Source organism: Arvicola amphibius, chromosome 5 (genome assembly GCF_903992535.2).
Source record: "Arvicola amphibius chromosome 5, mArvAmp1.2, whole genome shotgun sequence".
In the NCBI taxonomy this organism is placed as follows: Eukaryota; Metazoa; Chordata; class Mammalia; order Rodentia; family Cricetidae; genus Arvicola; species Arvicola amphibius.
The window spans coordinates 41116657-41141161 of record NC_052051.1 but is presented as its reverse complement, the minus strand read 5'-3'; the positions used below and the strand labels follow the sequence as shown (position 1 = coordinate 41141161).

At 41.5% G+C, this 24505-nt stretch overlaps 1 protein-coding gene across 2 annotated transcripts in view; it reads left to right on the top strand.

Moving 5' to 3' along the window:
• Positions 1–261: 261 nt before the first annotated feature.
• Plcb1 (phospholipase C beta 1) overlaps positions 262–24505 on the top strand; it is a 675841-nt gene continuing 651597 nt past the window's right edge. For both annotated transcript variants that reach the window (XM_038329997.2, XM_038329998.2), the window contains exon 1: positions 262–718. In XM_038329997.2, coding sequence (XP_038185925.1) covers positions 620–718 — 99 coding nt within the window. In that variant the 5' untranslated portion in view covers positions 262–619. The remainder of the gene's footprint in view (positions 719–24505) is intronic.

Genomic DNA, 24505 nt, shown 5'->3' with positions numbered 1-24505 from the left:
ACCCTGGTTCCCAGAAAAGCCCCGGAACATCAGCCCGGCCACCGGCACGGGGCATGCTCAGAGGGCGCGTGGCGCAGGCGTCGGCTGCAGTTGGGCCCGGGAGCCGGGAGGTGCCGCTGCGTCCCCGCTTCCCGCCGTTGACCCAGCGCTCAAAGTTGGGCAGGGAGCTGGGGGAGGAGGACCGCGAGCGAGGGTGGCGGAGCAGGGGCGGGAGGAGCGGAGGGAGGAGGGGACCGGAGCGTGTCACTCGCGCGCTCCCTCTGGGCACAGAGGATGTGCTGAATGGTGCGCTTCGAGGCGGCGGCCAAGCAGGAACCGGCGGCGGGCGGCTCGCACTGCCGGGCTCTGTTCCTTCGCGTCTTCCGAGGCAGCACAGACACCGCGGGCTCTCGACCCTGCGTCCCGCCCGGGGCATGGCCGGCTGCTGCGCCCTCGCGCGTCCCGCTTGTTGAGCGGTGCTGGCCAGAGGTGCGGAGGCCAAGAGGCCGGGAGGCCGGCCGGCAGCGGAGCCCAGAGCCTGCTGAGCCGAGAGCCGAGAGCCGAGCCCGCCCGTGCCCGGAGCTCCGCTCCCCATCCCCGCCGCGCTCGCCCGGGCTGCCCGGAACCCCGATGAGCCCAGATGGCTGGGGCACAGCCTGGAGTGCACGCCTTGCAACTCAAGCCAGTGTGCGTGTCCGACAGCCTCAAGAAGGGCACCAAATTCGTCAAGTGGGATGATGTAAGTGAGGGGCGGCGCGGTGGGGCGCGGGCCGGGCACCCGAGGGCGGGCTGCGTGGGGGTGGGGCGAGGGGCGCGTTATGCAATGGGGCGCTGGAGCGGGCCGGGGCGCACAGGTTGCCAGCTGACCTGCTGAGTGACAGAGGGTGACAGCTTCGCGCGCGCTCTCTTCCTCCTAGGGGATTTGGAGTTGACATCCTTGCTGGGTCTGGCCAGCGCCTGTCTCCTGAGGGATTTAAGTCTTTGGGGCCACTGGAGCTGGAGGGACAGGCTTTACCCGGTGTTGGGTCCTGAGAGTTTTGAAAGAGCATGAAGTTAGGACCAGCTGGATAGCGCTGGAAAGAACTAAACGCACCCCTCTCGGCTGGCTAAGGAGCTCTGTTACCTCCTTTGCCCTCTTTCAAGAAGGAATACCTACCACCCAGGTCCAACACCTTGCAGTTACCGATAGCCCTTGAGCATTTCTATTCTGGCCACTCGGCAGAAGACACAGCCATACAGCCGACAGGTGGTCGTTGATGCCAAACTTTAGCGCCTGGTTCCGGAGTGAGGGGCCTTGGAAAGGGCTGGAGAGGGCACACTAGAGGCAGGTTAGTGAGCAAATGAGAAGCTGTTAGGACCGAGGAGCCCAGAATGGGCCTGCAGAGGGGGGCGGGTTTTGAGAAATGAGCTTGCTTATAAGTCTTTACTTGGAAATAGACTCCCAACTTCACCCTCTCTGATCTACTTGCACCCTCTGCTGTATAGGACAGATCCTGTCCAGCCCTGGGACTCCACTGCTTCACCTATAGTCCAGATCCCAGGACTTCCCATGACCTCTCCCTTTCCTCTACCCTAGTTGCCTTCAGAACACTTAAAGAATTCTTACTGAAAACGCGAATGGGATGCACATTATGCTATCAATTTAGCTTCCTGGGTGTCGTCCAAAAAGGTTTGGTAAGAACAACTCACCTGAATACACCCGAGCTGTCAGGTTCTAAAGAAATTAAGTCCTAATGATGAATACATCTCTCATCAGAAGCAGCTGTAGGAGAATGAGCCGGTCTTCTCACTGAGAAGATTTCCCACCTCGTAAATTACAGCCTGTTATCCTCCCGGGTATTTTACTTTAATCTTCTTAAGCCAATTTCTAGTGTCTGAAAACAATTTAAATATTCCAGGTAGTGAATCCAATTACTTAGCTGAGTGCATCTGTGCCTATATTTTGTCCAGTTGCGGGATGAGCCACAGCCTCCTTAAAATCTCATGCCAGTTATTAAACGATGTAGGCAAGGATGTAAACACACTCTCTTTGCCGTGCGCTTTGCACTCTTCTCCTTTCTGCCCCAGTCTAATTGGACCGGATGCCGTTATAAATGGAATAGACTCCCGACACCAAACTCAGACACAGATGAATTGTTTTGTGTCAAGAAAACAAAGGGAAAGCGCAGATCAACAAGTAGAATGTTCTTGCCCATCTAGACGTACTTAAGTAAAGAGCTAATAAAATGGTGGCTCGGGAAAAGAGAGGGGGTAAAGCAGAGAGAAGAAGGAAGGAGAGGAGAGCAGAGTTCCAGAGTAAATAGGGGGTGGTTTCAGCTATAAGCTCTGAAATTCCTTACAAAACTTATGTTTTTAAAACTATATCTTAATCCTCCATGAATTCTGGTTTGTGAGATAGTAACATATTGAGAAGGAAGGATATAGATAACCAGGTGGGTGATTTGTATTGCATGTTTATGTAACAAACATTTCATGCTCATTCATCAGTGCCTGTCTTGAACTACCTTGTGGGATGATGGAGAAAGTAGATAACACCTCTTCTGTTATAGACTGGCCACACTAAATAGAAGAGACCAAAATCATCAAAACGCACATGGGAGAGATTGAATGATGCCCTGGGAGTGATGGAGAAGCCACTAGTCAGCCCTAGGAGAAGGGAGAGGTGGGAAGCATCCTCCCATCATTGCAACAGTGAGTTTCTGGGGAGGCTTGTGCGAAGGAGGCAGGCACTTTGGAGAGAGCGAGTCTTCTTAAAGAGAAAACAGATTGCACCCAGAGGATGAGTTAACTGGACTTCAGAGAAGTGCCCTGCAGGCATTCTCACTCTCTTGCTCTCTGCGATCTGTGCCCTAGGAGGCATGCAGACTTTCTAGTTATCATTTGTAGACCCTGCGTACCCCTTCTCTCGTCTTCCTAGGTTGTATTTCTTCTTTTAGAACCAAGTCAGTTTGATCCGGCTGACTGTTTCTAATGCATCTATGTGAAGTGGTGCCTTCCAGACAAAGAATACCCAATTTTGAATCCACCCAGGGTCTGGGTTCTGTCATCTCTTAGCAGTGTGACTTTACACCAGTAATCACATTCAACTTTTGTTGTCTTTTTGTACAAAACTGGTAGCGCTGCATTTCCCATACATTTGGTGTAACAGTTTGTGGGAAGCCTCGGTGATCCACACTCTCCCCACTTCCCCCCCCCTCAGAAGCATCCAGAAGGCCTGGTAGTCCTGGAATTGCTGGGTCCATCCAGTTTCTGATTGAGCTCTGAGAAAGGGCTTGAGAGTGTTCCTTTCCCACAGCGAGGTAGGTAGGTGATATGGCGGCCACTGCCACTGCCAGTCTGAGAAACAGCACTCTGTATATAACCAGGGAAAGTCTGTGAATGAACTGTTGCTGGGACTTCTTAGCCTGCGTAAATGGTCACTGACTTGCGAGTCTCATTTGATCTCCATGCTTACATTTTGAGAGATTTGTCATCTAGAAATTGGGAACACTCCAGTGACACTATTGTTAGATAAATAACCCCAGACAGGGTTATTGACTGAAGCATCATCAATACTCAGATTGGCAGGAATAACTCACAGAATTACACTTATTTTGAACTGTTGATAGGTAATGAGTGGAGAATTCTTCCTTCCTTCCTTCCTTTCTTCTTTCCTTCTTTCCCTCCCTTCTTCCTTTCTTCCTCTCATGTTCCCCAGGTTTGGGAGAGTTTCTGGTTTGATTTTGTGTCATAAAGTTATGGGAGTTTCTGTCTTTTAACTTTTGACACTGTCTTGGGGGGGAAATGCTCCCTGTTTCTAACCCAAAGGAACATCCCATTTCCTTGTCTAGAAGAATCATGAATGCTTCAAACAACTTAGCAGCCCTTTGTGCACCTGCTGTGCTGTGAAAGCAGTAGAGTCCTGCGGTAAGGAGGGAGTGTGGGCAGCTCCCATCGATTTCTACTCTCCTATCAGACAGCACAGTGCATACAAAGAATTGAAAGTGATGTGTTGGGGCTATTTGGGATGGTGAAGCACTGCTACATAACATAACCACTAGTCATGTTTTGCCGACCACCATCTGGAATGGGAGGTGTTGCCTACATAGTGCTGTGCCATGCACAACTTGTCTTGGTGAAGTTGTGAATGTTCTAAGGATGATTGTCACTGACAAAGGCCCAAATAGATGACAGTAGGTATCAAGTGGCTAAGAGCAGGATCTGGGGTCTGCAGAGACTCTGTAATACTCAGCCAGACACTTGCTGTCTGAGCCTGTGTTCCTGAGCTTCTGACCCATTGTGACTGCTTGTTTACTAATAACACTCAATAAAGCAAATTACAGTTTTTTATTATGTATTTGCATATGACCAGATTAAAGGTGGAACATGGCTACCCTTTGTACTGTGGATGTTACAGGAGAGCTGACGTGAGGTAGACAGTGGGCGGCAATTTCTTTATCTTAGGTAGGGAAACAGGGAGATTATTATGAATTTGATGCTTGTCTCCTTTGAGTTTTGACTTCTGTGTGGATTGGCTTTGTGGAGCACATTTTTTTCCTGAGAAGATGCTACACACATATCTACTTACCTCAGATAGGAAGCCCATGACAAGCCCAAGTGCAGATGCCACCAAAGTCCACCTCGGTGAATAATACGTTTCATTTGGGATTACTTACAAGAATGTGGGTGAGAGGTTACTTGCAGAAGCAGAAATGACTGACAACGGCATTCACTAAAGCCTACCTCACCCTGGGTGCACCTGGAGCACACTGCACAGCCCGCGGGCAGCTCAGCAGGATGGCAAGTGTTCTCAGTTGGTCCAAACCTCTTCCATGCAGCTAGGCTGGTTTCTGCTTCTTGGAGGTAGCATGGCTTGTCTATTTGGAAGCTTGGCTTGTGTGAGAGAGATTCTTAGCAGCCTTTATTGTTTGCTCTAGGGAGGAAGAGGCCCAGTGAATCTGGTTAGTTTCATGGACTTCCTGAAGCTATTTCAAGTTGTTTATCTTATGGCTTATTAAGCTTCCCTTCAGGAGGAAATGTTTCAGTCTCCGAGAAAACTGCTACTCAACAATTGGACATGAGACAGGAAAGGAATTATCCAAAACTGTGTTTAAAAGCCCCCTCCCAGCCTCTGGGCTGCTGGTTTCTCAAACCTAGGACCTTTATATTTTAATTTTCTGATCTCTGGGGAGTTTTTTCCCCCTTCTCTCCTGGCCTCTCTCCCTCCCACATTTTCTCCCTCCCTCCCTTCCTCTTTGCTATTCCTTCTATTCTTTCTTCTATTTGTTTTTTTCCAAGACAGGATTTCTCTGTGTAACAGCTCTGGTTGTCCTAGAGCTCTCTTTGTAGATCAGGCTGGCTTCGAACTCACAAAGACTCTCTAGTCTATGTCTCCCATGTGCTGAGATTAAAGGCATGTACTACCAGGCCAGAAGTGGGATTTTTTCATTTATCTTTTTTTTTCAGCCTTGCTTCCCAAATTCATGTCACATTGTGGGCAAGTTGCCTAGTATATCTCAACCTCGTGTTTCTTTACTGTAACATGCCTGTTGCATATGTTATATCACAGAAAAACTACCGAACTCCATATGTATTTCCTTGTATCATTTCTGGCACATGGGAACCCCAATAGAAGGGAGGTTTAAAAAGCAACCAAGCTATGCAAGTAGAAAGAAAGGAGATATGGATTTTGGGAAGGTATTCAGTAAGATCCCACTCTGATTCTATAGGTATAATATTCATACCTTCCTTGCATCCCATTTAATATGTGTTTCAGTTTTGTATTTTGTAATTTAAGGAGGAAAAACATCTACTTTTACCCTTTTTAAAATTTTCAGATGTTCCAGAGAAAATGAGTCTATATAATTCAAAACAGAATCCAGTCTCTACAAGCAATCAGTTTACAACCCATCTAGAAGTTTGTTTCTACACCCATACAGACACACATACACTTTTGCACACATGAGCAGACATACACATACAAATGATTTCACATGGTACATCCTCTTTTTGTAAGTGCAACCTACCCTGCAGAAGCCAAGAGTCCTGGCTGGGCTGAGTTGTTGGGAATGGTTATGGAAGCTTAGAGGTCTAGATTTATATTCAAGATGTCCCCTGGATTTGAAAAGGTAATATCCTCTTTTGTTCAATGCCCACCCAATAAAAAACTAAATAATAGGCCAAGCAGGTTAAAAACAAGCAAACAAACAAACAAACAAACCACCCCATGGCTAAGGCAGCATCCTAAACCAAATCATAACTAGAACTTCTGTATTCTGTAGCATTAGTTCTAGTTTCTACAATGATGAGATAATACTAACAAGATTAACGAAGGGAGCAGAGTGAAAGGTACCATAAAATGGGAAGTCAGCAGGTTCTCCTTGGAAGGGGTATGGGGAATGGAAGAAGCAGCTGATTTGACAGCAGGTGGATCCGGGTTGGGTCAGCCACAAAGATGAGGTTTTGACTGGAAGGCATCAAGTCCTCTCTACAGAGCCACTTAAACTTCCACAGGGGCTGGGAGTGTGGCTCAGCAGTTAAGAGCACTAGCTGCTCTTGCAGAGGACCTGGATTCAGTTTCTAGCCTCCACATGGTTGTTAACAGCTGTTTGAAACTCAGTTCCAGGGGCTCTGACACTCTCTTCTGACCTCCAAAGACATACTTCTTCATGCATATGATGTATATAATATGCTCATGCACATGCACACACATATACACACACGTCAAATGAATAAAAATCAAAAAAATACCTTCAAATGTCTTTTATTGTTGGTTAAGAAACTCTGATTTTTCTGTTGACAACCAGTAATGACAATAATCTAAATAAATACAAAAATATCATTTTCTCTAAGTGAGAGATGAAGAAGGTAAGCTAAGGTTTGCATCATAGTGTAGTATGCATATAAGAAAGAATACAAGTCATGTGTCCCGATGCATCGTTGTCCACAGAGCCGTCACTTGTCACTAACATACTCTCTAGGGACATCATCACTGGCAAGCCTGAGGAGACAGAGTCCATTCTTAACACCATCCCTACCCTCTGGGTTGCTTTTTATGACTGGTGAGTCCTTAGATGGCTATGCCTGTTTTTAATCTACGGCAGCTATTTTTATTTTGAATGGAAACTAAACCAAACCTCTCCAGCCTACAGCGTTTGTATTGTTGCCGAAATTGTCCCTATCTCCAACAGCAACAACAGAAGGGGCTGATCCTTCGCATTTGCGTTGATGGCCCCTGATTAGGTCCTTATCTGTCCTGAGGCTGAGCCTGGAAAGTGTAGCAGGTGTGGAGAATGCCCCACAGGAGGAAACACAGCTCTAGGAATTTAGCCTGGAGAGTAATGCACACAGGCAGCTGCTGGCACAGCTCAGCAGGTTCATAGAGCGCTGCTGTCAGGATGCATTTCTCTTCCTTCCTTTTTTCCCCTCCCTTCATTTCTGTTTCTGTGCTGGAGATTAAATTCAGGGTCACTATATATGCTAATCAGACACCGTGAAGTTGGCTGTACCCAGACTTCATTTTTGTAATTTAGTATTTTTTTTTATTATAGCATGTAAAGGTTAAGGAAGAATTCGCATAACACAAACTAAGCATTTTAAAGGGAACAGTTCACTGGCACCCAAGGTACTAATAAACTGCACTAACAGCAGACCATTCCCCCTTCCTAACACCAGATGCAGACATTGTCTACTCCCAGGGCCTTAGCTTAATTTTTGCTGGCTATTAGAATCTCTTACTATTTCCCTTGAAAGTAGCCTATCAGGAAATTGCTCCAAATCATACTTACCTGTGGCAATGCATAATTGGATTTTTTTTTTAATGGCAAACCTGGTAACCCGTAGTTAAAAGTGTCCTTTTCCAAAGTGTCTGATGCAACTGTGAGTGGTAAAGTAGCAGAACGGCAAGGGGATGGATTGCTAGTTGCTGCCTGGCACTGTGGGTCTGCACTTAAGTGCAAACCCTTGCTAGCAGAAAACACCATTTTCCCTGTTACCTGAGCTGGCATTACGTTCCCAGAGCCTTTCAGCTCATATCACAAATTCCATATGCACTGCAGATTTACAACATTTGAGTCCTTGATCAGAGCCGGATGGCCTCTGTCTCTGGAGCAAAGGATCTGGAGACACATTGCTGAAGTCATTTATTTACTCATAGGATCCTAAGGAAACATTCAATTCTTGGGGGGGGGGGAGAGAAAAAGAAAAAGAGCTGAAATAGGATACAAAGAATGCTGGCTATTCAAGAGCCTTCCCCAGTCCCCTTTGATCTCTTAGAAGGTCTAATATTTCATTTTTTTCTTTTCATGTGTTAGTTTGAAAAATTTTTTATTCTTTAAAACTGTTTGAGTTTACATATTAATTGACATTGACTAAATGCATACATCTACCAAGAAGCTAAAATATTATAGGTTGGGAAATAGACTATTATAAAATGAGAACAATAAGTAGTTGTTATTAAATGAGAATTAAAAACATCCTACATCTGTTTTCCATTTCCAGGGCTTTCTCAGTTCCCAGTGTTTTGTTTCATTTTATTGCATCAAAGTTTTATGAGCAAGTCCAGGGGAAAAGGGATCAGTGAGCAAAGGAAACCTTGTCACCTGGACTGGACATGGGGTATATCACGGGACAGCACCGGGGCCTGGAGGACGGTTTTGCTATTTTTTAAAAAATCAATTTTTTAGACTTACCTACAAAATAAATGTCAGAAAATTAATTTTTATTCATGTAGTAGACGATGTTATATAAGCTTAAAAAGGAGCAACAAGGACACAGACACAGAGCAAGTCAGCAAGTCGTCCAGCTGATTCAAGAAAAGTAACTGGTGTAAATAGTGCATTTGTACAGTTGACTGTGGTTGAGTCTTTGCATCCATGCCACACACGCTTGGTAGGACTTCCTGTAACAAAATGGGCATCTAAACTCCATGTGCCAGAATGCCTTGGGGCTGAGATTCTGACTGCATATTAAATTGATAGATGGGAGTGAATCCTGGAAGTCAAAGGTGTGGAAGAGGCCAACTTCCTACACTGTATTGTTTCTGCAGTTCTGTGAGATGCTGAAAAGCTGGCACATTGGGTCAGAGTTCATCATGCCCGGTAGAGGCCGTTATCTGCTAGTTAAGCCTTTAACGGAATTGGTGTGTTGGGTCTCAGCAGCCTTTCTTGCCTTTGAAAGGGGGCTGGAGCAATTCATGGAGACTTATCTACAGCTTGCTGCGTTGGCCTTTCCAGCTCTGTCGAGTGACTACTCACCTGTATTCACCCCTCTGTGATCAGAATCCCCAAGAGGTTTCTGTCCCATTGAACTCTGTCTGACAAAGTCCTGCTGTCTTTGGCATTGAACTCACTATGTAGCAGATACTAGACTTGAACTCACTGTCTTCCCGCCTTCCCCTATCTTACTTATAGGCGCTTGCTACCTGATCTAGCTTGTGCTATGAATATCACCACAGTTTCTTGTTTTTTTTTTTAAAAATTTTTAGAGATGCTCATCCAATAACCAATAAAAATCACCCTTCAAGGAATTCCTAAATGTGGAGAATTACAGAGAAATAAAAGATTGATGTGTCTGAAAGCATTCTGCCGCGAGACTGATTCACAGGGAGAGAGTTATATTACCTTCATTGCTAAAATGAGGAAAAGAAAAATACAAACCTACAGATCTAAATTTCTATTTAAAATAAAATCTCCAGTGGCATCAGTTATTCTCCACAGAAGCAATAAATTTATCAGACAACTAAATTTCCTCCTAGTCCCACTTCAGTGTGGACTTGAGCCTGCACCCTCTCCTATGCTCTTAGCCCTAGAAGCAAGTCCACCGTCCTCATTTCCCAGCCCGGCTCCTTCCCTAGGCTTCTGAGACTCTGGGCATCATCATTATCCCCGCCCACCTGTCTTTTGACGATATCTGCTTCTCTTCTGGTGAATCTCTTCTAAGAGCACACCAATCGATATGCTTTATTAGTCAGCTTTCCATTATAATACCAAGTATCTGTAAAAATCAACTCATTGAGAAATTTATTTCTCTTCATAATTTTAGAGCTTTCAGTCTTTTGGTTCTGGGAGCAAGGCAGCTCACATGTCATAAGGGAGTTTCAAAGAAAAACATATCTTCCCGTTACCAGCAAGTAAAAGAGAAGGGCCCCACAGTTCTGAACACCTCCCAATAGGTCCCTACCGTCTGAAGGCTCCATCAGCTCCAGAGAGCCTCACTCAGGGCATGGGGATTTTAACACATGAGCTTTTTTATTTGACATTGGCTGTCCAAACCGAAGCAAAACCTTTAGCCACCACACACTGAACATAAAACCGTCACAATGTTCCCAGTTCTCTTTCCTCCTTCACTTTCTCCCCCTCTAGTGTTGAGGCGGCAGGCCGCATCCCACCACTCAGCTAGCTTTACACCTGAAATAATTACACGGAAACTGTATTCTTTTAAACACTGCCTGGCCTGTTAGTTTCAGCCTCTTATTGGCTAATTCTCATATCTTGCTTTAACCCATATTTAGTAATCTGTGTAGCACCACGAGGTGCTGTCTTACCAGGAAGGATCTTAGCCTGTGTCCATCTCGGAGAGGAGAGCTATGGCGTCTGCCTAAGGCATCTGCCTCACTCTGCTTTCTTTCTCCCACAATTCTGTTCTGTCTACTCCACCTACCTAATTTTCTGTCCTATTAAAGGGCCAAGGCAGTTTCTTTATTAACCAATGAAAGTAACACATAGACAGATGACCCTCCTCCATCACTCCCACACACAACAAAGATGTTCTCTCCCTCTCTCTCTGTCTCTCTCTCTGTCTCTGTGTCTCTGTCTCTGTCTGTCTCTCTGTGTCTCTCTCTCTCTCTCTCTCTCTCTCTCTCTCTCTCTCTCTCTCTCTCTCTCTCTCTCTTCTCCCAGATATAATGTTCTCACATTTGCTGTGTAGCAGAATTTGCCCTTGAAGGCCGATCCTCTTGCCTCTAACATGTCAGACCTAGGAGTAGAGTTGGGGAGCACCACACAGAGTTGAGGTTGACCAGGCTTGCTGTGCAAGCTGTCTACCAACTGAGCTGCAGCCCCAGCCCTGAGGATGTAACCTCTATTCCCCATATCTTACCATCTACTCACTCCTCAGTACTCCAAAGCCTTGTTTTGCCTTCATCATTGGTGTGAAATTTTTAATCACTTCTATGAAAATTTTCTTGCCCTGGCTTCTGGCAAGTTTAGGTCCTACCTCCTAGTGCTATTGTTTGGAGTCTACATAGTGTCTTTTCCTACTGTACATTTTTAAAATCCTTTCACACAGTTAATATTCAGGCTTTAACTATGTTGTACATTTTAAAAGGTATCATAGTCTTATGAATTTATAATGATAAATGTTTTTGTTCTTATCCTCATGAAATTTACTTGCAAGTAGAGGAGATAGATACTTGTCAAGCAAAGGTATCATTTTATTCTAATTGAGTTGTTACAGAAAAAAAGTTACATATACCTATAAAAAGTATGGAAGGAGTTTCTTTTTGAGACATTTTATTAATGAGAAGACCTAGGCACTATGTAGGACTTGACATGACAGACAGGGTGTGTTTCACCCATGAGAGAGGATGTGGGGATACCACAAGGAGTCAAGGAACACAGGGCTTTGATGGAGAGAAGCAGGACAAGCAAATGGGGAGGGTGGCTCAGATAGTGATTTGTGGTAGCAAGAGCCTGCCTGTGTAGTGCTTTGGCCTGGGAAGTTTTTACACATAGAGTCAATAAGAAGCTATTAAACACATGGTTCTAGTGTACACATTCCTGACATTTGGGGCCAGGGAATACTGTTGTGAGCTTATGGCCTGTATTATATGACGCCTAGTGGCCTATCTGACTTTTACCAAATAGACGCCAGAGTTGTGATGTTAAAATTGTTTCTAGATATTTCTAGCAGTCCCCAAAGTTATAAAACCACTCCCAGTTGAAAACCACTGATTAAAATAACATGCTCTGTTCTTCACTGATTTAAAATGTATCAGGCCCCTCTCTTGCCTCGTTCACTCTCTTTGTCCCTGCCCACCACAAGCATGCTAGTTTGTAAGTACATAAAAAGATATTCAAAATCATTGGTGATAAATCATTGCAAATTAAAGCCAAATAGGATGGTTACTTGATACCCACTAGAGCTGTATTGAAAAGATCGGTTTTCCTGTCTGATAACATGCTACATAATTAGCGTCTAGGTGGAACACAGGGGGTCTAGGTTTCTCTTTTGTCCCCTAGTTCAGTGTCTGACACACACTGCATGGTATTTAAAGAATCACGCTTCTGGTTTTTCTACATGTTCTGTCAAAAGAAATTTTTATTCCTTATTTCTTCTCAGTTAAGAGTAAATTTCTTCACTGGTTCCCTTCTCTGTTCCGAATGAAGCTACATAGCTCTCTACATTCCTTTTTTTTTTTTTTTTTTTTTTTTTTTTTTTTTTTTTTTTTGAGAAATTCCAGTCTTCTTGTAGCCCTGGAGGAAAACACCCATCAGTGATGATTTTCGTGGCAATTCTGCCTCAGTTATGCTAATTCAGCATTCTACCTTCACATCTGTTATAGTTTGATATCATATGTCTCCTACAAGCTTATATGTTTGAGCACTTGGTCCCCACTGTTGGTGTTAACTATGGAGGTTGTGAGGCCTTAGGGAAGGAGCCTCACTAGAGGAAGTGGACTATCGTGGGATGCCTGAGAGGGCTATCGATCTGCTCTTCTTCTGACTCCCTATCTCTGACTCTCTGAGATGTGAGCATGTGGGTACCATATTCTCTGACCACCACAGAGCTGCTAGTCACATGCCATCCCACTGTGATAAATTGTATTACCTCAAACTGTAAGCCCAAATGAACCTTTCTCTTCAAGCTGCTTTTTGTTGGGTATTTCATTATGGCAAGGAGAAAACAATGAACATGACATCCTAGGTTAAATTTATAATGTTCTTATTTCATATTCACAATTTTATTGTTGATGTGTGGAGTTCTGTCTCAGAATTCTCCTTCCCTGGCATAGCTTTTTCACCCCCGTGTATATTATCATCATATTTCTCTCTACCACTTCCTAATATGCATCTTGGGCAATATCTGTAGAGCACTGCAGGGTTTTTGTGCCTGGGTTGATTTACAGTCTTGGTACCTTTAGAATTGCATGAGTCTAGTTACATGTGTTCTCTTGCAGTGGCATGAAAGCATGAGAATCACCATGAAGTCAGACTTGTTCTCAGCCTTGGCCAAGACCTCAGACAGGGGCTAAGAAAGGAGCTGGGTAGTTGAAGTTAGTCATGAGGCTTCTGCTGATTTTCTTATCAGTTTATGTGGGCTGCGCTAAGGAAGGAGCACAGATTTGCAGCAGGAACTTCTTCCCTCTTGCTTCTGGAAACTGAAAGTGCAGACGTTTTGCAAGCTTATTTTCTTCTAAGTGCCAGAGGGAAGGGGTTGTTCCTGGCCTCTCTTCTTGGCTTACAGGTAGCTGGTTTCTCTTCCTGTCTCCTTCAGTTTGTGTTTGTGCCCCAGATTCCTCTTCTTGTAAGGATACTCACATCTTGAACTTGATTATGGAGGACATGGGCAAATGGTTGAGACAAATGGTTACTGAGGACCTGTAACCAAACATGGGGTCAGGAAGAAGAACCAATAAACTGGAATCAGCAGTATCTGAACAAAGCAAAGAGGCCTAAGACAGAGACCCAGCATCTAAATTTAGTAGGTTTTGGCCTTTTAACATTAACATTTGATTTTTAAGATTCTTGCAGTGAATTGTCGCCAAGATTTTTTTTTTTTTATTGGAATCTTGTCCATTGCTCTGAAAAGAAGAGGAGGTGACCCGAAAATGGCCTGCGGGTTAATGCCAATTGGTCTGGAAGTTAGGCGATGTGCTTTGTGCAGCTCACCAAGCCTTTTGTTTTTCTCACCTCGAGAAGAGCAGGCGATGGAACATGTCTGCAAATGTATCTGGGAACTGTCATACTTGTAATCTCGCAGACGCCTAAAACAGTGTTGAATTATTCCTGCATTTTAAGAACAAATTTTATTTCCAAATGGCTTCTTTTTTTTTGACATTTAAGTTTGAAGGAATTTTGAAATTTTTGACTTTTTCTGAAATTCCATGCGCCAGTGCCATTCTTTTAAAAGATAATTTTCCAAGCTATATGTTAAGAATGTGTGGGAAGGGGCTGGGGAAGTGGCTCCTCAGTTGAGGGCACTGGATGCTCTTCCAGTTTGGTTTCCAGCACCTACATGGATGCTCACAGTTGTTGGCAACACCTGTCTTACAACACCCACCTTTGCTTTCTGACTTCTGTGGACAACGGAAATGCAGGGGGTTCACAGACATTCACGAAGACAAAACACCTGTACACATAATATAAATACATTTTTAAAGACCCCATTGTCTTTGGGTGAATACCTTGCTTAGCCTACATATAGTAGGGAGGGTCTAGATACAGTAGGGAGAAGTGGATGAGGGGTGGGGTGATGGGGAAGGTGGAGAGAATGGGAGGAGGGAAAGGAGTGGGAACTGGGATTGGTATGTAAAATGAAAAAAGATAGTTTGTTTTCTTTTTAAAAAAATAAAAAAGAATGCAAAAACGTAAAAAAAGAATATGTAATAAATATCAGAATAAGACTGGATGCTGATTGCCTCAAGATATTAAGAATAGACCTATATATGAGCCTGCAGTTCCAGCAGTTTTGGGTATCTACTGAAAGTAGTTACAAGTAAAGTCTTAAGGGGATGTCCACGCTTCTTTATCCATGGCAGCATTGTTCAAAGCCAGTAACTCAAGGTCCACTGAAAGATGAGTAGATAATAAAACATGGTGCAGCTATAATATGAATGAACATGGAGGATATTTTGCTAAGTGAAATAAGCCAGGCAGAAAAGGATGCCATTGCATGCCTCCATTTACAGAGTAATCAAATTTCTTGAGACAGAAAGTATAATGATAGTTCCAGGGCTATAGAAGGAGGAAATAGCATGCAGTGTTCAATGGTTGTAGCACTTCTGTTTGGGAAGATGAAGTGGTTCTGCCAGTGGATGGTGGTGGCACGACATGGTAATATAAGTGTGTGTCAATGAAATGCCACTCAAGTGTGATTTTAGCTATGATAAATTTTATGTTTGAACTCTTTTGCTCAATAAAATGCATATTAAAATAAGCCTCAATTTGATACTTCAGCACATTTTTAGTTATTATTATTTTTGTGTTTGTGCACATACTTGTTTGCCAAGGTGAATTTGTAGAGGTCAGAGAATAACATTCAGGAGCTTGTTCTCAGCTTTTGATCTTGTAGCTCAGTGTCTCAATTGACGAGGACTCCCGGGTAACTGGCTTGTAAGCTTTTGATCAATTGTAGCTCTTTCTTCAGCCTCATAGTAGGCATGCAAGACTAGAGATTTGGGTTCTTAGGGGTCACATTCAGTTTCCTGGGATTGAGCAAGAGGTGCTTTCACCTCATGTCCTAGGCCAATATTTGTTTTTTAAATATGTCAATATTTATAGCAAACATTGTTATGTGGCATGCATGTATTTGTGAAGGCGCCTTACTAAAATCATCCTCTTTGATACTTGCAGCTTTGGAAGATACATATCAGTATGTATATACATATCAGCCTTTCTATCCCTGCTCAGTGAAGAACTGAGAAAGGGAATAGGGAGGCACTGGAAATCAAGTGGGCTGCCTCCAGTGCTGAGCTCTTAAAATTAAACTTATAGGGAAATGAAAATCCATTACTGCTGCTCTGCCTACCCTGAACAAACAATAAAACCTTCCAAAGTTCTCCCTAAGTTCTCTGTACGCTTTTGTAACAACATCTTTTGATTACTCAGAGGTTAGCATTTGCTGTGGTTGGGATATATATGAAATTGCTGAAAAAGATATGGACTTCAGCCAGGGAAGCAGATAGGCTAACAGCAGATCTTCACCTATTCCAATCCAATCCAGTCCCCTGGTCTCTTCCCTAGCTCTGTAGCAGACCACTTGCTAGGGCTCCTTCTCATGCTCTGCTTCTGTTCTCAGGGGATTAAGAAATTCTGGTGGAACACCCTCTTTTCCTCCCTCCTAAGGCTCCTCTCCATCCCTCCATCCCTTTTCCTAAGTATCAGCTCCCAATGTAGAAAGACCTTTTACCTGGAACCCCTAGTGGCCACACCTGTCTGGATCCCCAAAGAATTTCCTGCCAGTCAACACAGCCACCACACTCCACTATGAACCAAAGAGGAAACTGAAACCAAGAGCAAAACACCCACCCAACAAAGACAAGACCAGATATCAGCACCTACAATTATAATCTTCCCAAACCCAGATGTCTAGACACCAGCATGAAAAGACAATCAATAACAGCCAGGCCAATATGTTTCCACTAGAGCCCTGCCACCCTACCATGGTGTGCCGTGAACATTACAACATAGCTGAAGAACAAGAGAAATACCTTAAAATACCCTTTATAATATGATAGGGGTACTTAAAGAGGAAACCAATAAATTCATCAAATCTATGAAAAGATAAACAGCGGAAGAAAACGAATAAAACAGTTAAAGATCTTAAAGTGGAAATAGAGTCATTAAAGAAAACCCAAACTGAGTGGAAAATTTAGAAACTAGAACAGGAGCCTCAGAGGTCAGCCTCACCAACAGAATATACAAAATGAAAGGGAGAATATTGGGCATTGGAAACATGAGAAAGAAATGGATACCTTGGTCAAAGAAAATACTGAATTAAAAAAAAAACATGAAACATCCAAGGAAATGTGGGACAAGATGAAAATACTAAATCTATGAATAGTAGGAGCAGAAGAAGGAGTAAACACCCAAGTCAAAGGCACAGGAAATATTCTCAATAAAATCATAGAAGAAAAATTATCCAATTTAAAGAAAGAGAGGAGAAGCACACGGAACACCAGATAGACTGGACCAGAAAAGAAAGTCCTTTTGCCACAGAATAATCAAAACACACAGTGCAAAGAGAGACTACTAAAAGCTTCAAGGGAGAAAGACCAAGTAAGATAAAAAGGCAGACCTATTAGAGTAACACCTTACTTTTCAATGGAGACTTTAAAAGCCAGGTGCCTGGATAGATACTCTACAGACTCTAAGAGAACACACATGACAGACAGACTGCTATGGCCAGCAAACTTTTAATCACTATAGCTAGGGAAAATAAGATATTCCATGAGAAAACAAAAATTAAGCAATATCTGTCTACAAACCTAACCCTATACAATGCACTAGAAGGAAAACTCCAACCTGAAGAAGTTAACTACGCATAATAATCCCAGACCAGCAATTCAAAAGAGGGTAAACACGCTACCCTGCCATCACCACCACCACCACCACCACCACCACCACCACCACCACCACCACCACCACCACCACCACCACCACCACCACCACCAGAATACCAAAATAAATAAAGAAATAACCCAAGTAACAGGAATCAACAAACTGCTCAGTAATTTCTCTCAACACAAATGGTCTCAATTATCCAATAAAAAGACAGACTAGCAATAAATGAGAAAACAGGGTATATTCTTCTGCGCATTGCAGAAACACATCTTAACATCAAGATAGACATCACCTCAGGGTAAAGGGATGGAAAAATATTCCAAGCAAATGGTCCTAGGAGGCAAACTGTTGGAGCCATTTTAATATCTAATAAAACAGACATGATGCAATATCTAATAAAATGGGCTTTAAACCAAAACTAATCCTAAGAAATAGGGAAGGACACTACATACTCATCAAAGGAAAAATCAAGTAAGGTGACATTACAATTATTAATATTTATAGAACAAACAGAAAGACATATACATTCATAATAGAATTACTACTACAGCTTAAATCACATATTGACCCTTGCAAACTGGTAGTGGTTTCAGTAACCTGCTCTTGCCAATAGACAGATCACTGAGACAAAAACTAAGCAGAGAAATGCTGGAGCTAACTGATGTTAAAAACCAAATGAACGCCGGGCGGTGGTGGCGCACGCCTTTAATCCCAGCACTCGGGAGGCAGAGGCAGACGGATCTCTGTGAGTTCGAGGCCAGCCTGGTCTACAAGAGCTAGTTCCAGGACAGGCTCCAAAGCTACAGAGAAACTCTGTCTCGAAAAACCAAAAAAAAAAAAAAAAAAAAAAAACAAAACAAAACAAAAAAAAAAACCAAATGAACTTAACCGATATTTATAGAACCTTTCACTCAGCCATGAAACAATATCCCTTCTCAGTAGCTCATAGACCTTTCTCCCAAATTGACCACATACATGGATACAAAGTAGTTCTTAACAGGCACAAGGAATTTGAAATGACACCCTGCATTTTATCTGATCACCATGGATTAAAGGTAGATATCAATAACAACAGAAACAATAGACTACTTACATACTCATGGGAACTGAATGTCTCACTACTCAATGAAAAATGGGTCATGGCAGATATAAAGAAAAAGATATAAAGACTTCCTAGAATTGAATAAAAATGAATACACAACTTACCTAAACTTATGGGATATAATGAAAGTAGCTCTAAGAGGCAAGTTCATAACACTAAGTGCCTACATAGAAAAATGAGAGAGATCTCATACTAGTAACAGAACAGCACACATGAAAACTCTAGAACAAAAGGAACAAATCACAGTAAATACAAAAGAAGTAGATGACAAGAAATAATCAAACTCAGGACTGAAATCAATAAAATAGAAACAATAAAGACAGGGCAGAGAATCAATGAAACAAAGGGTTTTTTTTTTGGAGAAAAATCAGTAAGATTGAAAAAAATCATATACAAATCAACTAAAAGGCAGAGAGAATATACAAAATAACAAAAACAGAAAAGAAAATGGGGACATAAAAACAAACACTGAGAAAATCCAGAGTATTATAAGTACATATTTAAAAACCCTTCACCCCACCAAATTGGAAAATATAAAAAATAGATAATTTTCTAGATATATACCATTTACAAAAATTAAATCAAGATCTTGTAAGCAATTTAAACCTATAAACCCTAGTGAAATAGAAGCAGTGATTGAAATATTTTCAACAATGGCTGTAACAACAGCAACAATCCAAGGCAGATGGCTCTAACGTAGAATTCTACTACATTTTCAAAGAAGAATTAATGCCAATACTCCTCAAATTATTCCACAAAATGGAAACAGGAAGATCACATTGCTTAATATGTTTTATGAGCCCACAGTTATTCTGATACCCAAACATAATACAGGTCTCCCCAAGTGAATTATAGGTCAATTTCCCTTGGGAACATAGATGCAAATATTCACAATAAAATACTTTCAGACTTAATCCAAGAACACATCAAAAAGATATCCACCATGATCAAGTCAGCTTCATGTCAGAGATGCAGGGATAATACAATATATGCAGCATATGAATATATGTAAACAAATTGAAGGAGACAAGCCATATGACAATCTCATTAAATGCAGAAAACACCTTTGACAAAATCCATCACTCCTTCATAAAAGTGCTGAAGAGATTTAGGAATACAAGGGAAACACCTCAACACAATAAAGACAGTTTACAGGAAGCCCATAGCCAACGTCAATTTAAATGGAGAGAAATTCAAAGCAATTCTATTAAAATCTGAAACAAGACAAGGTTGTCCACTCTTTCCATATATATTCAATATAGTATTTGAAGATTTACCTAGAGCAATAAGACAACTGAGGGAGATCGAGGGGATACAGATTGAAATGGAAGAAGTCTCAGAGTTTCTTTATTTGTAGATGATATGAGAGTATACATACATGACCCTAAAAGTTCCAGCGAGAAACTCCTATGGCTGATAGACACTTTGAGAAAAGCAGCTGTATACAAAATTAATTTAAAAATCAGTAAATCTCCTGTATACAAATAGCAAATGAATTGAGATAGAAATCAAGGTAGCAACACCTTTCTTGATAGCCACAAATACTATGAAATTTGTTGGAGTAACTCTGTCCATGCAAGTGAAAGATTTGTATGATAAGAACTTTAAGATATTAAAAAAGTAGTATTAGAAGATGAAAAATGGGTTGGTAGAATTGGTATGGTAAAAATGGCCATCCTATCAAAAGCAATCTACAGATTCAGTGCATCCCCCATCAAAAGTACAACACAATTCATAATAGATATTCAAAAAATAATTCTCAGCTTCATAGGGAAACACCCACACAAACCCAGATAGCTAAAACAATCCCATTTTTTTTTAAAAAAAAAAAAACACCTACTTTAGGTATCACCATTCTCAATTTCAAGTTGTACTCCAAAGCTATAGTAATGAAAATTTATGGTATCGACACAAAAAGATACACATCCAACAATGGAATAGAATTGAAGCCCCAGAAAAACATCCAAACATCCATGAACTTCTGGTTTTGGGTAAAGAACCCAGAAATACACACTGGAAAAAAGACAGCACCTTTAACAAACGAGGTTGGTCAAACTAGAGCACTGCATGTAGAAGAAGAAAAATAGAACCATACTCATCACGCTGCATAAAACTCAACCCCATTGGATCAAAACTTTAACATGAATCTAGATATATTGAACCTGACAGATGTGAAAGAGAGGAATAGCCTCGAACTCCCTGGCATGGGAGTAACTTCCTGAACAGAACACTGTTAGCACAGGCACTAAGGTCAACAATTAATAAATGTGACCTCATGAAACTGAAAAGCTTCTGTATGGCCAAGGACACTGAAGTTCAGACAAATCCTATACTGTCTACAGTATAGGAAAATTTTCTATAACAATTCTACATCTATTAGAGGACTAATACTCAAAATATATAAAAACCTCAAAAGCTAGGTAACAGGAAAATAAACAACCAAATTAAAAAAAAGATGAGGTATAGATTTAGGCAGAAAATTCTCAAATGAGGATACTCAAATGGCCAAGGAATGCTTAAAGAATTGTTCATCTTCATCAGGGAAATGCAAATCAAAACTACTTTGAGATTTTATCTTACACCCACCAGAATTGGTTAGATCAATTAAGCAAGTGACAGTTCATGCTGGTGAAGATGGAGAGTAGGGGCAACACTCATCCATTGCTGGTGGGCCTGCAAAGTTTTACAGCTTCTATGGAAATGAATGTGGCAGTTCCTCAGGAAAATGGGAATCGGTTTACCTCAAGATCAAGCTATATCACTCTTGGGCATATACCCAAACGACTCTTCATTCTCTCACAAAGACATTGTTTCCACCATGCTCACTGCTGTTCTATTCATAATATCCAGAAACTGGAAGAAAGCTAGATGTCACTCAACAGATGAGGAGATGTGGTACATCTATACAATAGAATATTACTCAGCTGTTAAAAACAATGAAACCATGAAATTCTCAGTTAAATGAATGCATTTAGAAAAAAATTTATGCTGAGTGGGGTATCCTAGAACCAGGAAGAGAAATATGTTATTTGGTTATATGTAGATATAAGCTTTTTAGTCAATGATAACCATCCTATAGTCCACAGAACCACAGAGGTTAGGTCTAAAATAAAGGTCTAGGGGGAACATATAGAGCTCATTAGACAATAGAATTAGATTAGATAGTTACTGATGAATGGGGAGCTGGAATGGGATGACCAAATAGGGAGGGGAAGGGAAAAGGGTGATGAGGGAGAAAATACAGGGAGAGACAGCTAAATTTAAGCCCCATCTGAGGGATGGTATGTATGGAAACCTAATACAGAAGTGACTTCCTAAAATAACTTACATATGTGACGATTATTTAATTAAAGTTGTCAAACCCAGATGAAACCCAATGTTGTTGGCCAAAAGGAATTCATGTGACTTCCCATACAATCCAGGCTGTCGCCAAGACAGCTCTCCACAAACTAATGGCAAGGCACATTGCTGAAAGCAACACCTACACAACTCATTGAATACTGAGAAGTTAAACTTGTGCTTACATAGAGCCTTCATACCATGTTCTAGCATCTTTGGTACATGAAGATACTCTGTGTACTACCAAAAGAGAAACATAAATACCAACCCATCTACAAAGCTTGTATTGACATGACATTGGTGTCTTACCTACAAGATATGCTAGTGTAATGTTGGCACACAGCTTGTGGGAGTAACCTACCAATATCTGATTTGAGTGAAGGTCCACTCCAGGAGATGGATCCCATACCCGGCAAAGCTTGGATGACAAAGAACCTGAGATTAGATAGCCCGTAGACCTAGGGTAAAACCGAATACTCTTGTTCCAAAAAAAAAGATGTAATAATAAAATGACCCCTAATGACATTCTGCTATACTGACAAATTAGTGCCTTGCTCAGCCATCATCAGAGAAGTTTCCTCCTGCTGCAAATGGGAACAAAAACCGATACTCATAGCCAGACAATATGCAGAGAGTGAGAGTCTTTCAAACACTCAGCCCTAGATAGGATGTCTTCATGAAATCTCTTCCCTCAGAGTTAGGGAACGCTAAGGAAGAGTAGGCATAAAGAGCCAGAGAGGATGGAGGACACCAAAAAATGAGGTCCTCTAAATCAACATGATTAATATATGAACTCACAGAAACCGAGGCATGCATGCATGGGTCTACACCATGTCCTCTGTTTATGTACTATGGCTTCTAGTTGAATGTTTTTATGTGATTTCTTGGTGATTAGAGTGGATCTGTTTCTGTACATTCTCTTGGGCTCTTTTTTTTTTCTGGATGACTGCTTTGTCCTACTCCAGTGTGTTAGCTTTTTCTTTATTATATTCTATTTTATTGTATTTCATAATTCTTCCTTAAAAGCATACTTTATTTTCTAATGAGGGTCAGAAAGTGAGTGGATCCGGATGGGAGGGGGAACTAGGAGGAGTAAATGATGTGTAAACTATAATCAGGATATATTATATGACTGGGAAAAATCTATTATCAATAAAAGGAAAACAAAGGTGGTTAGTGATGCATAAACTCTTGGTGTTTTGGTTGTGAACTCTGCTTTTAGATGATGGAACCGTCTCTCCAGCCCTGGGAAATACAACATTACAGCACAGTTTTTCCACATCTTCTCTGCAATGTTGCCTGAGTCTTACATGCAGGAGTGTTTTCTAGATGTATCCATTCGCAAAGGGCTTGACGTTTTTGTTTTTTGTTGATTTTTTTGTGTTTTTTTGTAATGATCTCTGTCCGTGGCAAATGAAGTTTCACTAAAAGGTGTGAAGACTGCACTTTTCTATGGGTGAAAGGACAATGTTAATAGATTGTTAGGGATTTTGCTGGTTTAGTAAATTAGTGCTTGTGGAGTCTCCTTCAATAACTATGTTTTCACAAGACCACCTAAATGTGAGCTCAACAAGGATGACAACAACAGATATTTCAAACTGGGTGGGGAAAAGCCCATGAGGTCTCAAACCCTGTATAAATAACAACAGGCAACAGAGGAAAGCTGGAAGTGGGAGAGGTTGTCTTTCCCAGGGAAGAAAACACCAATTTATTGTCTAGTGCAAAAGTCAACCTCAAAACATACATACAAGTAACATTATGTGAACTCAATAGAGTATATTTAGTAGTATATACTTCTATATATAAGTGCATATATAGGTATATATAGTATATATTATATATAATAGTGTATATTATAGATATACATTTGTAGGTGTAATTTTCTTTCCTACCAACCAGCTCCCAAATAACCACACAAAAACTTATTATTAATTATAAATGTTTAAATGATATCTTAGCCTTGTTACTCACTAGCTCTTACAACTTAAATGAACCCATATATATTTTTTAACCTGTGTACTACCACATGGCTAAGTACTTTTTTCAGCAAGACATGTTCATCTTGCTTCTCCCTGTGTCTCCTGACAACTCCACCCTTCATCATCCCAGTATTCTCTCCCTGTCTGCAAGTCTTACCTAGCCTCTTTCTTCCTAACTATGGCTATTTAGCTCTTTATTAAACCACTGAGACCAAATCTTCACAGTGCACAAAAAGGTTATTCTACAACATGCATGCAATTGATTAAAAAAAAGAGGGTTGAAATTTAAAAAGTAGGAAGGAGTATATGGGAGAGTTTGGAAGAAAGAAAGGAAAGGAAGAGATATTGCAATTACAATAGAGTCTTAGAAACAAACACACAAAACAACAACAGTAGCAAAGTGGCAGATAAGTCCCTTCAACTCTACACAAAGAACTATAAACAACTAAGGAATGGTGAGAGTGGAAAGTATTGTCTTTTTCAGGGAAGAGCACAACAGTTGGCTATCTAATACCTAATTATCAGCCCTGAAAATATGCATTTGAGGAACATTATGCAGGCTGAGCAGTTTATATTTAGGGATATATATGCATAAAATGCATGCATGTAACAATTTATAAAAAAGAGACCATGAAATAGAACAGAGTGGGGTATATGGCAGGGGCTTGGAGGGAGGAGAAGGAGGGGGAAATGATGTAATTATGATCTCAAAGACAAAGAAAAATGCAAAAATGTATTTTCTGCAAAGACCTGAGTACTTCATTTCACCACTAAACATGCTCATGTGGGAGGGGAAAATCTCATGGGATCCCAGACAAAGATATACAGGCAACTAATTACTACTG